This window comes from Theropithecus gelada, chromosome 7b (genome assembly GCF_003255815.1).
Source record: "Theropithecus gelada isolate Dixy chromosome 7b, Tgel_1.0, whole genome shotgun sequence".
Classification (NCBI taxonomy): domain Eukaryota; kingdom Metazoa; phylum Chordata; class Mammalia; order Primates; family Cercopithecidae; genus Theropithecus; species Theropithecus gelada.
The window spans coordinates 77,823,187-77,840,923 of NC_037675.1; the positions used below are offsets into that span (position 1 = coordinate 77,823,187).

Sequence of the window (17,737 nt, forward strand, 5' to 3'; positions counted from 1 at the left end):
TATTTTATGCATGGCCCTAGGCAATTCTTCTTCAATGCGGCCCAGGGAAGCCAAAAGATTGGACACTCCTGCTGTTTAAGATCTGCCTGAATATAAAAATAAGCAGAGCAGCCATGGTGGCCTGCTTGCTAGTGCCTGCACTTCACTAAGACCTTCGTATGCTTTCTGCCACTGAATCCGGGGAACTTTTATTTTTTATGTGTTTATTTTTGAGATGGAATCTCACTCTGTCGCCCAGGCTGGAGTGCAATGGCATGATCTCTGCAACCTCTGCCTCCTGGGTTTAAGCAATTCTCCTACCTCAGTTTCCCAAGAAGCTGGGATTACAGATGCCCACCAACATGCCTGGCTAATTTTTTGTATTTTTGGTAGAGATGGGGTTTCACCATGTTGGCCAGGCTGATCTCAAACTCCTGACCTCAAGTGATCTTCCTGCCTTGGTTCCCCAAAGTGATGGGATTACAAGCATGAGCCGCTGTGCCTGGCCTGAATCTGGGGAACTTTTTAGATAAGAACTTTAGGAGTTGGGAACTGTACCCATTTTACAGATGAGGAAACTGAGGCTCCGAGAAGTTAGGTGATGTGCCCAAAGTGGGGTCTGCACCTGTCTATACTGAATACATTCCCAGGTTAGAACCTGGAATTTATGCTAACTAACCACTGGCTGTGTCCCTGTCCTGAGAGAACTCATCCCCAAAACTTCCACACCTCAGCTGCATGTGTGTGTGCCGCCAATGTCCTGTCCCTGTTCCTGCACGCTCCTAGGCCCGCCTCAAGAGACCACAGGGATTCTGATGAATTAATCTCATCACTTTATCGAGGAGGCACTTAAAAAAATTACAAAGCAAGGCCGCCAGCCTGGCTTTGCTGGCAGCCAGCCGCTGGGGCCATAAAACAAATTGAAAGGAACCAAAATAAATAAATAATTTATTTATTTTGACACACACTGACACACACACACACACACACACATGCATGCAGGCTGGCCCCCAAAGGGTGAAGAGCCTGGCTGGGGACTTGCTGTTAGTACTTGGTCCTCTTGTCCTGGGAGAGCACCAGTACCAGCTCCACACACACACTTCCTGACCTCCCTGCTCTGAGCAGCAGCCTGTGGCCTATCCTTCCTCAAAAGGTGACAGATTGGCTGAGCAGCTGAGAGCAAAGCATGGGAAAAGTGAAGAACATGCAAAGGGTGTAGGGGTCCCAGGCAGCTGGAGCTGTGAAGCCCATGGCAGGCCCTGTGAGCTCTTTGCACAGTGGCTCAGAGCAGGCTGGACCTGACAGGCTGGGTCCCAGTCCTTGCTGTCCCATACCCTGGATTCTGTTCACCTTCTCTTCTTTTTTTTTTTTGTTTTGTTTTGTTTTTTTGAGAGTCTCGCTCTGTCGCTGGAGTGCAGTGGCACAATCTTGACTCACTGCAATCTCGGGTTCCTGGGTTCAAGAAATCCTTCTTCCTCAGCCTCTCAAGTAGCTGGGACTACAGGTGTGCACCACCACACCTGGCTAAGTTTTGTGTTTTTAGTAGAGACGGGGTTTCACCAGGTTGGCCAGACTGGTCTCGAACTCCTGGCCTCAGATGATCTGACTGCCTGGGCCTCCCAAAGTGCTGGGATTACAGGTGTGAGCCACCGCGCCCGGCCCCTCTACTCACCTTCTTATCTGTAAGATAGAGAAAAATCTATTTACCTCCAGGGTTGCTGGGAACATGAAAGCCTCAGGATCTGTAGAGCAGAGCTGTGGCTACTCCCTAACAAGCACTGGCCAGTGTGAGCTCCCCGTGTGTGCGCATTGAGTGGCTTGGTGTCCCAGGCAGTGAGACTAGAGAGGAGCTGGGGTATGTGGAGGAGGGAGAGAGATACAACACAGGGGACATTAATGGGTTATCAGCACGGAGAAGGAGCGCCTACTGGGGGAACAGAGGGTGGAGGAAGCATAGAGAGTCTGTTCTAAGCTGCAAAGCAAAGGCCTGGCAGCCTAGGAGACCATGGAGTTCCAGGAAGTGATAGTTATGCAGAGCGAGTGGAGGAAATCAGCATGTTGAGGCTGCAGAGAGAGGGTGGACCTGGGTGGGGATGGGCCAAACCTTCCAGTGCCTTCTAAGCCAAGATAAAGGCTTGGCTGAATTAGCTTTTATATGTGTTTCCCTCCTTTCTGTTTGTCTTTCAAATTTTACCGGGCTTATATGAATATTGAAATTATTCCCCAAGAAGCCACCCAAGCCAGAACGCTCTAAGAAATAGTTAGGGCTAGATAAAAGCGAAGAGGGGTACAGAGAATCCTCATCCCTTCCCCTTCCCATCACCTCCCATCCTCCAGCACGGAGCATGACCTCCAGCTCCCTCCCTGCAAGAAATGGGATGAGGAAAAAGGTGATGCCTGCTGCACTTGAGAGAGGGAGAGAGGGGGAGAGAGGGAGAGACAGGGAGAGAGATGGAGAGAGGGACAGAGAGGGAGAGAGGGAGGGAGAGAGAGGGACAGAGAGGGAGAGAGAGAGGGAGAGAGGGAGAGAGGGGGAGACAGGGAGAGAGAGGGAGACAGAGGGAGAGAGGGAGAGAGAGGGAGAGGGAGAGAGGGAGAAAGGGAGAGAGGTAGAGGGGGAGACAGGGAGAGAGAGGGAGACAGAGGGAGAGAGGGAGAGAGAGGGAGAAGGAGAGAGGGGGAGAGAGGGAGAGAGGGACGGAGGATCGCTAGCCTTCACCTGTAGATCTCCGAGGTGCTCCGGAAATAGTTTTCCTCACCAGTAAGAAAGGATGAGAATACTCACTGAGCCATCGTGAGCACTCAATACAGTTAGGCACATTGAGTAATTTTGCTACCTCAAAGCACTTTTTAATGGTAGAACATGGTTCATGCTTGTTCCCAGAAAATCCAATAGAAAAGGTTTCCATCTATATCCCATGTGGGGAGGTAGTGACACAGGGAAGCCCAAGGCCACCCTTCTCCCCTGCTGCCCACCAGGCGACCTCAGCTGCCGCATCAGCACCAGGTGCCTGTCCTTAGGGGGCAGCACTTCCAATTTCCCCATCCTCCTTGTGAGATGCAGGGTGGGACAGGAGCTCTGTGTGGCCTTGGGTAACCCGCTTAAGCTCCCAGAGCCTCAGTTTCTTGGTCTGTGAAATCGAACACTGATGTACCTTCAGAGGCTGTTGTGAGGACTGAGGGAGCTGGTGCAGATTGTGCACACAGTAGGTGCACAGTAAATCTTAGCTGCTATTCCTCTGAAGTGGGTAGGGTTTAGTGTGGAGGATTCAGATAGGTGAGCCTCCAGCTCCTCCCTGCTCCCTCAGGAAGTGGATGTCTGGCTGGGGCTGGAATGACAGATGTGTTCTAGTTGAGAGATTCTGTTCTGAAAAACTCTGGCTCAGGCTGACCTCAGTGACTTTGGGACTTTGGGAGCCAAAGAGACACCATAACAAAACAGCACTGTGATGTGCTGTTTTTCATTTGTACCTTCTAGTTGCATTATTTTTTTTTTTTTTTATTTTTTGAGACGGAGTTTTGCTCTTGTCACCCAGGCTGGAGTTCAATGGCATGATCTTGGCTCACTGCAACCTCCACCTCCTGGGTTCAAGTGATTCTCCTGCCTCAGCCTCCCGAGTAGCTGGGATTACAGGTGCCCACCCCTACGCCCAGCTACTTGTTTTTTTGTATTTTTAGTAGAGAGGGGTTTCACCATGTTGGCCAAGCTGGTCTTGAACTCTGGGCCTCAGGTGCTCCACCTACCTCAGCCTCCCAAAGTGCTGGATTACAGGCATGAGCCACTGTGCCTGGCCACTCCAGTTGCATTTCTTTATGCCCCCGCCCCCCGCTCTCCCCTCATTGCCTTTCCTTCCATTACCAGGCACATTGTAGTGCTCAATGCATATTCGTTAATAAGAGCCAGCAGGTCAGCGTGCCCAGGGCAGATGCCTGTATTAGAAAGGCAGCCGCAGCCTCTCCTGACTGGACTGTCAGCCCTCCCAGGAAGAGCACTGGAAGGTCAGTTCAACCTAAAGAAGACCTCTGTGTTCACATGGCATAGAAACATTTGGAAAACTCACCTGTAAAATGGGAATAGTGTTAGTACTTACTTTCTCTTTCATGGAATAGCTATTGGGAAGGACTCCGTAGATCCTTCATTTGCTGCATTCTACCTGCCCGTCTCTATATGGCGGGGGCTGTGCTCAGTGCTGCTGTACACTGGGGAGCAGCCCAAGGTCTTGGCTTCATGGGGCCTACAGCTTAAAGGAGCATGGATTGGGTTTATGGTAGCCATTCTTTGTTTTGTTTTGTTTTGTTTGAGACAGAGTCTTGGTCTGTCGCCCAGGTTGGAGTGCAGTGGCGTGATCTCAGCTCACCGCAACCTCCGCCTCCCGGGTTCAAGCAATTCTCTTGTCTCAGCCTCCCGAGTAGCTGTGATTACAGGCACACACCACCACACCTGGCTAATTTTTTTGTATTTTTAGTAGAGACAGCATTTCACCATATTGGTCAGGCTGGTCTCGAACTCTCACCTCAGGTGATCCACCCACCTTAGCTTCCCAAAGTGCTGGGATTACAGGCATGAGCCACCGCGCCCAGCCTGGTAGCTGTTCTTATAACTCATGAAAGGAGTGGCCTGAAAAATTTATCACAGATTCCCTCTGCTGAACAAACTGTGCTTATAAAATGACCCCCTCGAATTGAACAGTGTTTAAAGCAGTTGTCCGTATGCGGTCTTGTTTAATCCTTCATTTAGTAGATTATCTCACTGTTTTGAAGATGAGGAAATTTCAACTTGGTGAGAGGAAGCATATCCTCAAGGTCAGCAAAGCCAGGTGGCCTGGGCCCCTCCAGTGGGATGCAGAACCCAGGCCTTGATCCTGGTGGACACAGAGTTTCCAAGAGGCTCTTCCCGCACATCAGGGTCCCAGGCTGGAGGCTGGAGGAGCTGGTGGTGGTGGTCTGTGCTGATGTTCTGGTCAGCACAGGGGATGTTCTGCTCCTGGAGTAAAAGGCTGGCTCAGTGAGTTTCGATGTCCCCGCCCACAGGTGGCTTCAAGACTGTGGGTGGCCATCCTCTGGAGAGTTTCCCCAAGTGGCTGCCTGGTCCACCCAGACCTGCGACCTGGAGTCTCCATATGGAAGAGAGTTTGAAACGTTCTGACAAGCACCTCAGAGCACCTGCTTTGAGAACGCTTCCCTGTGGGAGCCTCGGGGCGGGGGGAGTGGCAGCTCTGGCGAATTAAAATCCCCGTCCATCCATCCCTGCGCTGGCAGGTGGGGGCCCTGGGCGGCCAGCACCTGGCAACCCTCTCTGTGTCTGATTGCAGGGAACATCGAGTACAGCTGCCCGGCCACCAATGAGTGCGAGATCACCAAACGGAGGCGCAAGTCCTGCCAGGCCTGCCGCTTCATGAAATGCCTCAAAGTGGGGATGCTGAAGGAAGGTAAGAGGCCCCACTGAGTTGAGGTTTGCCGTGAGGCTCTGCTTCCTGGGGAATTTTCATTCCCTGTGAGACACCCACAAGCCACGGATCTGTGTCCCAGGGTGAGACCCAGTCTGGGCGCCCATCTCCTCCCACACCCTGCCAGCCTGCCACGGCGCCTGCGTGGCTCTCCTCCTTTAAGGAGGTGGGAATTGGAATTTCTCCATTAAGGATCTTTCAGAACCCCTGACCCCAGTTGGGCCCCAGACAGCTGGCCTGGCACTCTGGGAAGGCCCTCCTTTAGGGGCAAACCCCACCTCCACCCTAGGAGGGGTAGGCTTAAGAGGCTGTTATCCCCCAGCACCCTCAAGGGCTCGGGGGTGGAAAGGACAGACACATTAAGGCCAGGAATGATAAATAACGTTCCCTTCAGCTGTGAAGAATGGCATTTGTTTTCTGGTGGGTGGACAGGACATGGCTCTTGCCTTGGAAATGCTGGTCGCTTCCTTGTTCCCTCTCTTCCCATGCTCTCCCTTCCCTCTCCTTTCTCTCCCTGTGTCCTCTGTCTCTAGAGCTGTGCTGTCTAATATGGCAACCACAAACTACACGTGGCTTCCGAGCGCTGGTCCAAACAGAGGTGTGCTCAGTGTACAACACATACCCGCTTTAGAGGACTTAATAGGACCATAAAAAGCAGTGTAAAGTCTGGTGGTGATAATTTTAAAAACGTGATTGCATGCAGAAAGGCTAATCTTCTGGACATGTTAAATAAAACATTGTGAAATTAGCATCACATGCTTCTTTTTATCTATTCCTCAATGTGGCTACTAGAAAATTTGAAATGACACGTAGCTCTCATTGGGACAACTGCTCCAGATCTCCTCTTCCTCGCTTTCTCTATTGATTTGCTCCTTTTTTTATATTAAAATGTTATCAGTAGAGGCAAGGTCTTGTCATGTTGCTCAGGTTGGTCTCCAACTCCTGGGCTCAGGCAGTCCTCCCACCTCAGCCTCCTAAAGTGCTGGGATTACAGGCATGAACCACTGTGCCCGGACGATGTCTTTAGTTTGAGGAACCTCGTTCAGTACCATTTTGGGGATGGGTCGTGAGTGTATGTGGTTTCCCTGCTTCTCCAGCTTCCAAGGGGAGCCAGTGACAACTCTTAGAGATCAACTTTTAAGCTCTGGGCCTGGAATCCTTCTAGAAGAGAGAGGAAACAGGAAAAGAGGTGTGTGGGGGTGATCAGAAGGGGCTACAGAGAGAACCAAAGGACAGGTCTGGAATGCAGACCCTGGAGGGGGAAGGCTGGGAGTGGGCATCTGGAAGCCCAGCCCAGCCTTGAGAGCCCCAGGGCACTCCTCCTATCCCCTCTCCCAGGGCCCTCCGAAGATGAGGGCCCAGACCTAAGATGCTTTGTCAGAACAACTTGGACCGTCATGTGCTATAGAAATTGGACCTTCCACTTCCGTTTACCATTTCCAGGTCCCCCACTTCACCTCAGCTCAGCCCAGCACCTATATCCATAAAACAGAAGCTCTTGAAGCAGACCCTCGGCGGCCTTTGTGTCGACATGGCACACTGGCTTTTAAAATGCTCCTCATTCAGGGCTTCATTTAACCCCTTTGTGATGGAGCGGACCACTCAGCTCTTAGACAGGCCAGCTGCTTCGTTAGGGGCTCAACCAAAAAAACAGTCTCCTTTCCAGATTAAAAATGGGCCACATCCTGTGGAAAGCCTGTCTGTTAGTTCATTTTTGACTCTATACAATTTTGGTCTTGCTCCTGGATAGGATGATCCAACCTGGTGGCTTGCCAGGCTCTTTCTGCTCCTTCAGAGCCTCCTGGTGTTCACAGATGGGAAAATTGAGGCACAAAGGCCCGGAGAAGCATGCCTGAGTGCTGGTCTCTCGACTTTCCTCTCTGTGTGGTGCTGGGAATCTGAGGGTTTCTAAGCTTTGGAGACTCATTTATTCCTCTTAAGCCCTAGAGACGGAGCTGCTTGACCTGTTGTTCTCACATCCAGAGACGAAGCTGGATGTGAGAACAGCAGGTGAAGCAGAGGGCCAGGGGCCACTTGGTTGCAGCGTGCAGCCTCCCTTCCTACTTGACAGCATCCCAGGTACTTAGAGCAGCCAGAAGCCTCACTGTTTTCAATATAGCCCTGAATTTTACAGGTGACAAAATGGAGCCCTGCAGGAGCTGGGGTGACATGACTCCCACTCTCAGTCACACATTCATTTGAGGGGAGCTGGGCCCAGAGGCTGGAACTTTCCTTGCCCTGTTCAGTGTCTGCTCCCCATGGCACAGGGCAGGGATGGGGGAGGGCCAGAGGGGACCCCCACTCAATTCCTGGACCATCTCGTAACACGGAACAGAGTCTCTGGGGGCTATGCGGGGCTGGGAAGAGAGAAGGGCACTTTCTAGTGGCTTCCCAGGAAGCAGGAGATGGTGAGGGGTGCACTGATGGCAGGAAGGGAGATGGTGAGGCCCACAATTGCCCGGTGGCCACTCAGACATCCAGACTGGCACTCGTCAGAGAAACGAGGTGGACACTGTGTGTCCCAGGATGATGGTATTGGGGGTGCTGGGAGGACAGAGGCATGAGACCCCTGCTGCCTCAAGTGGGCAGGACGTGCAGGGGACGCCTCAGTGTTGACACCCCTGCCCCGCTGCAAATATAGCCCTTTGGTTGATGTCCTTTACCCAGGGTGGCGGCTGGGGCCTCCCAGGCAGACATGCTGAGCCCGAAAAGGCCCTTTAAGGAGCTCTGCCTGAAGAAGGAAGGGACAGCCACTGGAACGCTCCCTCCCCTACTCCCCCCCCAGTGCTGGCAGGTCCAGATCCAAGAGCGGGGAGATGACATAAAAGCTCCCGAGTGTGGACAAAGCAGAGAGCCACGTTTAGTTTCTGTCCCCTGCAGGGCCTTGGAGAGATCCTGGGATCTGAAGCTCCGTGGGGACCGACCCCCTTAGGAGGAGCATGCCTCCTTCAACAGCCTGGGCCCCTGCCAGGTAGGGGCTCTTGGCAGCTGCCTGGCTTGGCTTTTGTTCGGGGGTCCCTCCTGGCTCTGCAGGCAAGGCCCAGGCCCCCCGAGACCAGCATGGGCTCATTGCCCACCTCAGACTCTGACGGGACTCTGAAAGGCAGACTTCACCTTCCCCAGGGCTGCTCCTCCGCGTTAGGGTCCCACAGTGGGCCTCTGTTGCTGGGGGGGGGTTGGGGGGCCAGGGGCTTGGGGAGGGCTGCAGAGGGAGAGATGTGGGTGCCTCCGCCCTCTCTGCTCCCCTCACCTGCACGTCTGAACACCACCCTCCCCCGCATCCAGCCACACTCTCCTTGTGTTTTATGATTTTTCCTTTCTTAGGTAAAATAATCAGAGATCGTTTCCCAGTTTGGGGGCCCAGCAACAGCCACAGAAGAGATCAGACTTGGGCTTTCTCTGGCTCTCCCTCTTAAGACTGTGCTCAGCTCAGGGATCTAAGCTTTTCAGATTCCTCACATGGTTGGGACAGATCCTATGGCCACCTCCCTGTGACTTTCTCCCTGGAACATCCAGAGCAGACCGTGGAAAGCAGGAGATGTCCAAAGGCCTATCTTGCTTTAAGCAAATCTAGTACATAAAAATCTGTATTTTCAGAGAAAAAGTAATTTTTCTCTTTTAAAAATTGAATACAAAATCTGGGTTAGGAGTTGGTAGCCTGTGTTCTGCCCCTGGTTATTAGGTATTTCTGCCCATGTAATTTTTTTTTTTCTTTTGAGACGGAGTCTCGCTCTGTCGCCAGGCTGGAGTGCAGTGGCGCCATCTAGGCTCACCACACCCTCCACCTCCTGGGTTCAAGCAATTCTCCTAAGTAGCTGGGACTACAAGCGCGCACTACCATGCCCAGCTAATTTTTTGTATTTTTAGTAGAGATGGGATTTCACCATGTTGGCCAGGATGGTCTCAGTCTCTGGACCTCATGATCTGCCCGCCTCAGCCTCCCAAAGTGCTGGGATTACAAGCATGAGCCACCGCCCCCGGCTGCCATTTAATATTATTACTCACACCCACATGCTTCCATTTCTTCACTGTAAAACAGGGATCTTCATACCTGCTCTCCGGCACTGGTCAAAGTGGGGACCTGGGACAGATGGGACAGCTCCTCTTGGCAGAATCCACTGTGGGATTGCTTTGCAATGTCAGCTCCCTTGATGTGTTAAAATACTCCAGTGTTTGATTCAAGCTGGGTGTGGTGGCTCACAGCACTTGGGGAGGCCAAGGTGGGCAGATCACCTGAGGTCAGGGGTTCAAGACCAGCCTGGCCAACATGGTGAAATGCCCTCTCTACTAAAAATACAAAAATTAGCTGGGCGTGGTGGCACACGCATGTAATCCCAGCTACTCTGGAAACTGAGGCAGGAGCATTGCTTGAACCCAGGAGGCAGAGGTTGCAGTGAGCTGAGACTGCATCACTACACTCCAGACTGGGTGACAGTACAAGACTCTGTCTCAAAAAAAAAAAAAAAAAAAAAAAAAAAATTCTAGTGTTTGATTCAAAGACACCGTCATTTGCAGTCAGCTTTTCATCAGTGTGCCCCTTGTGTCGGGGGAGGCAGACTGGTGTCTGGCCACCCTGATTTGCTTCCTGGATTTGTTGGTGGGAATCTTAAAAGGTGGCTTTGTCTTGGGCTGGTCCCCACTGTGGGTTCTAGAATCAGGATGGACAGCTCCCCCGGTAGTCAGCCTTTGCAGCCTGGCTAGGGTGTGGACTGACTCAGCCCCTAATCTGGAAAAGCCCTGGAAAACCACTAACTGCATTTCCTAGGGGGCTCCCCAAGTCCTCAGTGCAGCTGTGGGATTTCAGTGATTCTCTCTAGACAGCCCGTCCCTGCCAACTTCACCTCCTCCTCACCTCACGTCCCTCATGTGACCAGCCTCTCAAGTCCGCTCCACTTCTCCCCCACTGAGCCCCTGCCTGCCTTTCCCCAAGTGTTTTCTAAAAGATATTTGATTTCAGTGAAAGCTGGGCCGACATCCATGCAATATGCTCTCACTCGCTTTGTGCTTGTTGGGAAGGTGGAGGGCTCCTCCGGGGATTCTGGGTAATTGCGTTAGTGGCCAGCTCATGTCAGGAAATTAAAAGGAGGCCCTGATCAGGTTCCCACTGCATGGGATTTAATGGCCTTGTATTTATAGAGTATTCTGCCTCTAGCCCATGCCAGAAATATCACTTTTTTTCTGGCCCTGTGAATGAAGAAAGAACATGAGAGATGACTTGCCTTTAAACATTCTTTTTCTTTTCCAAAATATATTAGTGTTTTGAAACAAACCAACTCTTTAGCACTTTAGAGAATGGTATTGAGCTACAGCCTGAGAATGTCGATGTGTGTTTGCATCCCTTTCGAGCCACTTTACATTCTACACACACTGCCACCCCCAACCACACACACACATACATACACACACACACACACACACAGGTACCTGACAACTCACAGGATCTTCCCAGGCACCCTGAAATCTTTGGCCCACTCAGCCACAATGACCTCTGGTTGGAGACGTGTTGATTGAATGAAGACTCAGGAGATGATCTTGTCTGTGCTGAATTATTGTTACTGTTCACTGCAGGCTTTTGGATAACGGGTTCGGTGGTCACGTAGGCCTGGTTAAACCTTCTCTTCACCACTTATCGGCTCTTTGGGCCGGTTACTCAAACCCCTGTAAGCCTCCCTTTCCTCCTCCATAAAATGGGAATACTAATAGTGCCTATCTTCATCTTGCTCCCAATCTTCAGGGAAAGCCCCTAGAGTTATACCGTGAAGTTTGATTGTTATTAGAGATTGATATTCTTCATGTTACAAAATGGATTTTCTTCTGTGATCCAGAGGCAATTTTGAATCTCCTGTAACCTCACTCCCTACTCTGACTGGTAATCTTGCTTCACATGTTCGGGAAAAGATAGAAAGTCACCTGTGAAATTTCTTACCCTCCTACCATTGAATCCACAAACTTACCAGTTTGTGCACCTATTTTCTGCATTCCTTTTGGTAGAATAGAAGTATTTCCAATCCTGACAAAAGGTGGTCCCGCTCCTGCCCTCCTGTGCTCTGAATCACTCTCTTGTTTACCAAGGACCTCATTCCTTTTTTTTTTTTTTTTTTTTTTTTTTTGAGATGGAGTCCCACTCTGTTGCCCAGGCTGGAGTGCAGTGGTGCAATCTTGGCTCACTGCAACCTCTGCCTCCTGGGTTCAAGCGATTCTCCTGCCTCAACCTCCCGAGTAGCTGAGGTTACAGGCATGCGCCACCACACCCAGCTAAGTTTTTGTATTTTTAGTAGAGACGGGGTTTCAGCATGTTGGTCAGGCTGTTCGCGAACTCCTGACCTCAAATGATCTGCCCGCCTCAGCCTTCCCAAGTGCTGGGATTACAGGAGTGAGCTACCATGCCCAGCCTTTTACCAAGGACTTCATTCCTATAGTATCTTCTCTGCTTCCAGGACCATCGAATTCTCCCTCACTACTGGATCATTTTAATTAGCAAACAAGCATACTTCTGTTCTCCCATAATGAAGACAAAATTAAATTTATTTTTTAACTTTTAAAAAATATTAAAAAATTTTTTTCACATTAAAAACAAAGAGACAGGGTCTTGCCCAGGTTGTTCTCAAACTCCTGGGCTCAAGCAATCCACCCACCTCAGCCTCTCAAAATGCTGGGATTACAGGTGTGAGTCACCATGCCCAGCCAAAAACGAAATTAAATTTAAAAAATCCACAACTGTGTTTTATCCCTTCATCTCAATCCAGTTATTGCTACCTGATCCCACTCTCTCAACAAAGCCTCCAAAAGGAATTGACAGCACTTGCTATATTCATTTTCTTATCCCATTCACTCCTTTCTTTAAAAAAAAAAAAAAAAAAAAAAAAAAAGTTAGCATTGACTAGATCCAGAAATACACTTATAGTATATTACATTAGGTAGTGTAAGGTAGGCTTTTTTTTTTTTTTTTTTTTTTTTGAGACAAAGTCTTGCTCTATCACCCAGGCTAGAGTGCAATGGCACGATCTCAGCTCCCTGTAACCTCCGCCTCCCGGGTTCAAGTGATTCTCCTGCCTCAGCCTCCTGAGCAGCTGGGACTACAGGCATGTGCCACCACACCTGGTTAATTTTTTTGTATGGGATTTCACCATGTTGGCCTGGCTAGTCTCAAACTCCTGACCTCAGGTGATCCACCCGCCTCGGCCTCCCAAAGTGTTGGGATTACAGGTGTGAGCCACCACTCCAGGCCAGGCTAGGCTTCTAAAAGAAAGAGACTCCCTTTCCCCCTCCACAAAACAAACCAAACTCCAAAACCACCCAGAAGGCTAAGCAGGATAGCAGTTTCATTCCTGCTCATTTCTCACATAACAAGCCATAGGTCACAGGCAATCCAGGACCAGCTGGCAGCTCTGCCAAGCTTAGCATGTGGCTCGCCCTTGCGGACCCCAGTTCTTCCCCATCTCACAGACATCTAGAAGGAGGAAAAGCCCAGGTGAAGGGCAGGACCACAAGTAGCACACATCTGTTCTTCCCACTCACAGCCCATTGCTGGAACTGAGTCACAGGGCCACGCTTCTCTGCCACGGAGTCTTGGAATTGTAGCCATTATCTGGGACGTCATGTACACAGCTAAAACGTTGTTGGTATGGAAAAAAAGAATGATGAGAATGACGTATTTTCAAGGACAAGTATTGTTTTTTTGGGGGGGGATTTTGTTGTTGTTTTTGTTAAAGAGACAAGGTCTTGCTCTGTGGCCCAAGCTGGAGTACAGTGATGTGATCACAGCTCGCTGTAACCTCTAACTCTTGGGCTCAAGAGATCCTCCCACCTCAGCCTCCCAAGTAGCTGGTCTGCAGGCATGTGCCACCATGTGGGGCTAATTTTTAAATTTTTTTTTTTGTAGAGACAAGATCTTGCTATATTGCTCAGGCTGGTCTCGAACCCCTGGCATCAAGCAACCCTCCTGCTTCAGCCTCCCAGAGTCTTCCCTAGGTATTTTAGACCTCCGTGTCTAACTGCCCTATTGGCATTTCCACTTGGGTCCCTTGTGAGACATCACAGATTAAACATGTCTAGAGATTAACTCTAGGTTTGAACCATTCCTCCTACTATCCCTTCCAGTCTTTCCCATCTCAGGAATCGTGATGCTAGTCACCTATTGCTCAAGAGAAACCTGGAGGTCATCCTTGACTCCTCCCAGATCAATGTCCAAAATGTATTTCAGATTCTCCTACTTTTCTTCATCTTCATGGTCATGACCCTGGTCCAACGAAGCATTGTTTTTTTCCTGGACCATTGCAACAGTTTCCTAACTGGACTTCTGATTCCACTCTTGGTCCTGTTTAATACCCTTAGCAGTGATCTTGTTAAAGCACTGGTAAGATTCTGTCCTTTTGCTTTACATCACTCAGTGGCTCTCCATTGCACTCAAAATACAATCCAAACACTTTGCTTTGGTCTTCAAGACCTTGCATGGTCTATCTACTCCCTGCCTCTTCAGTATCATCTCATACCATGCCTTTCCTTTCTGCTCACTCCTACCCACTCTGCTCCAGCCTCCCTGGCTGTTTTTGACCCTCAAGCATGACAAACAGTTTCCCATCTTAGGACTTTCAGGGCCTTCCCTCTGCCTGGAATATTCTCCCCAAGGCTGGCTCCTTCTTATCCTTCCGACCTCAAGTTAAATGTTATCTTCTCAGAAAGGCCTCCCTGTCCACTCTATTACATGCTATCATATCCCCTTGTATGCTTCTTCATTGAACTTCTTTCAGTCTGACATTATCATATTTATTTATTTGTTTATTTGCATACTTGTGTGCGCTGGCTACCTCTAACACAATTGTTCTTAATTCAGGCTCCAGGATGGCAAATTGCCTTTAGTTGGACTCAGCTGGAGTGCATGATTTAAAGGCTTCTTAGGCAGTGTCTGGGATTAGCAGGCAAGAGTGCCATGATTGATTAGCAATGTCTGCCACAGACTAAGCAATGGAAGGCAGGGACACAGGTGATAAGTCTTTGCCATGCCTGATCTGGTCAACTGAGTTTCAGCGATTTGACCAAGGCTACACAGCTCGTAAATGACAGAGCTGGGTGGAATCTAGTCTCCTTGGCTATGTGGAATTCCTTCTAAGAAGCCTATTCCAACCTCACCGTTGATGCCTTGGCCAGTATGGAAGCCTGCAGCCCTTTCTTAAAGGGGAAAAAAGAAGAAGGGAAAGGAAAGGGAAGCTGGGCTGAAATAACTTCCCTGTGTCAGGTGTACGGTTTTGGAGACTTCTTGGCAGTTGGGAATGCAGGCGTAACACAGTTTTGTCAAAATGTCCTTGGGAATGTAGTGGCATGGTAAGAAGTGTCTGGAGGAGCCCAGCATGATAGCAGACACTCCTTTAATAGGCAGAATTCTGGGAGCTCATCACTCACTACCACTTACCCACCACAGTACCCAGAGTCCACAGAGTAGCTGGCAAAGGCCCTGGAATATTAGGTGTCATCTGTGTCTGTTTAGCTACAAGGCTCTCTCTCTCAGCTTTTAGGAAGTCAGGTGTGAGGCGCTCTGCCTTTATGGTGTGTCATCGGGGTAAGAGGCAGCCCAAAAGAGCCATAGTGTCTGAGGCAGCAAGGCAAGCTTGCCTATCACCCAGAAACCCACACAGAGCACGTGGCTGAAGGAAGCCCAGTGTATACAGCGGTTGTGGCTGAGAGTTCAGGGCATCGCACTGGGCTGGAGTGCCCGTCAGCATGCCCACACAACTTCCAGAACCTCAGGGGCTCATGATATCCACATCACCTTCTGGATGGTTTTCTCCTCCTCCTGGGGGTGGGTCAGCTATAGTTTGGTAGAACCTACAGGCAGGGAGTTCACCCCCAGTTTCCTGGGAAGAATACCGGTCACATAAAAGTATTGAATAAAATAGGTTTAGCACAGTGCTCCCCAGACAGGGCACATAATTAGAATCAGTAGAGGAGCTTTGGAAAAACACTCATTCCACGACATCTCCCTAGACCTACCGACTCAGAGCCTCTAAATGGATAAGTCCTCAAAGTCTGTGCTGTTCAAAGGCTTCCCAAGGCATTCTGAAATTATATGGGACTGGTGTCACAAGTTTAGGGCAAAGAAGATAGGACTTGGAGATCTGAAAATCAAGGTTCAAAGCTTCCCTGTGACGTTTCTTGGCTGTGTGATCGTGAGTGAGTCGCCTGACCTTTCTGAGCCTCAGATCTTACATGGGACCAATCATAATTGTGTATATTCTTCCTCCTCAACATTGTTAGGCAGCTCAAATGAGATACGGGTATGAAATAGATTTGTAAACTGTGAAGCTGCTTATTTCGTTCATAAACCAGGGATGTTGAATTTGGCGATGGTGATGGGGGAAAGTTCTGGATAAGGGGAAGAGAAGGGTGTTGGTCATGAAAACCTTGCAATGCCAGTGGGGATCTTGACCTCAGACCTGGACAGTAGCTCGTTGGAGGACACTGGCTCAGAGGCGTTTCCCCCGCCTGCCCTGTCTGAACCTTTCCTTTTGGAAGAGAAATATGATGGGGAAGCTCCTGGGACAGGCTTAGGGCCAGGTGCAGGGCCACGCTTTGTAGAGCTTTAGCCTGCTATTTTTAGTGCCTGGGTATAAAAGAAAGAAGCTTAAAGTGGCTCCACTGCGGCTGACCCTGCACACTCGGCTATTTTTACTTCTGAAAGACTGGGATCTTGTCCAGCTTAGGGAGGGAAGATGAGAAGAAAGGAGGGAGATGGAGGGAAGAAGGAATTATTTTACTTCCATTAAGAAAAATGTCAGAAGCCTGATCTTATCAAGCCAGCTCGTGGATATCCTATCCCAGATGTGTAAGCTGCCCGCTGTGGACGCTGTGACATGCCTGCAGTGGATAGGAGGGGCCAGCAGGTGGGGAGCCCTGCTCCCCTCTTCTCAAGGAGTTTCTGTCCCAGGGTGACCCCGAAGCTTCTTTGCTGTTTTTTTGTGTCCTGAGCTGGGAAGTGGGCTTGGCCACCACAGGCACAAGGGGCACCAGCCTGGTGATGAGGCCGGTGGAGGTGGGAGCAGTTATGACTGCAGCCAAGGGCGGGACCTCTGTTCTCAAGTTGGACAAAGGCGGTCATCAGACCTGCTGGCATATTCCAGAGAGTCCCAGTGTTTGGGCTGTGTGCCCTGGGTACAATATTTAACCTCTCTGAACTTTAATTTCTTCATTTAATACATCTGACTCACGGTAGTTACAGCTATGGGGATGTTTCTCTCTTCCATGAGGAAGTTCAAGCCAGACTCCATGACCAGACTCCATGACCAGACTCCATGACCAGACTCCATGACCTTCAACAGGCAGATGAAAGGCAAGAAGTTACTACTGAGTGCCTACTGTGTACCAAGCACTCTGTCACATGTTTCAACATTTTACATTGTTTAATTCCACTAACCTGAGAAAGGATACATATTTTTTAAAATTTTAACAGCTTTATTGAAATATAGTTCACCCATTTAAAGTATACAGTTTGATAGCATTTTGTATTCCTATATTTGTAAATTGTGGCAAAATATATATCACGTACAACTTGGCATTTTAGAAATTAAGTGTACAATTCAGTGACATCAAACACATTCACAATAGTATGCAATCACTGACCAGTTACTGTGGCTCATGCCTGTAATCCCAGTACTTCAGGAGGCTGAGGAGGGCGGATTGCTTGAGCTCAGGAATTTGAGACTAGCCTGGCCAACATGGTGAAACCCTATATCTACAAAATATACAAAAATTAGTCAGGTGTGGTGGCATGTACCTGTAATCCCAGCTACTCAGGAGGCTGAGGCAGGAGGATCACTTGAGTCCAGGATTGTGCCACTGCACTCCAGCCTGGGTGACAAACTGCAACCCTGTCTCAAACAAAACAAAACAAAACAAACTATTATGTAATCACCATCAGACCAGGAGTTCAAGTCCAGCCTGGGCAACATAGTGAGATCCCCCATCTACCAAAAAAGAAAAAAAAAAGGAGGGGGCCAGGCACAGTGTTTCATACCTGTAATCCCAGCACTTTGGGAGGCTGAGGCAGAAGGATCACTTGAGGTCAGGAGTTTGAGACCAGCCTGGGCAACATAGTGAGACCCCCATCTCTACAAAAAAAATTTTTTTTTAATTATCTGGGTGTAGTGGCGTGTGCCTATGGTCCTAGCTATGTGGGAGCTGAGGTGGGAAGATCTCTTGAGGCTGGGAGGTCAAGGCTGCCGTGAGCCAACCTGGCCTATAGAGTGAGACCCTGTCTCTTAAAAAAAATGGGGTGCGGTGGTGTGCACTTGCAGTCCCAGCTACTGGGGAGGCTGAGG

At 49.7% G+C, this 17,737-nt stretch overlaps 1 protein-coding gene across 1 annotated transcript in view; it reads left to right on the top strand.

Annotated features, from left to right (window-relative positions):
• ESRRB (estrogen related receptor beta) overlaps window positions 1-17,737 on the top strand; it is a 123,722-nt gene that overhangs the window by 82,593 nt on the left and 23,392 nt on the right. The window contains exon 3 of the mRNA XM_025392244.1: window positions 5,292-5,408. Coding sequence (XP_025248029.1) covers window positions 5,292-5,408 — 117 coding nt within the window. The remainder of the gene's footprint in view (window positions 1-5,291; window positions 5,409-17,737) is intronic.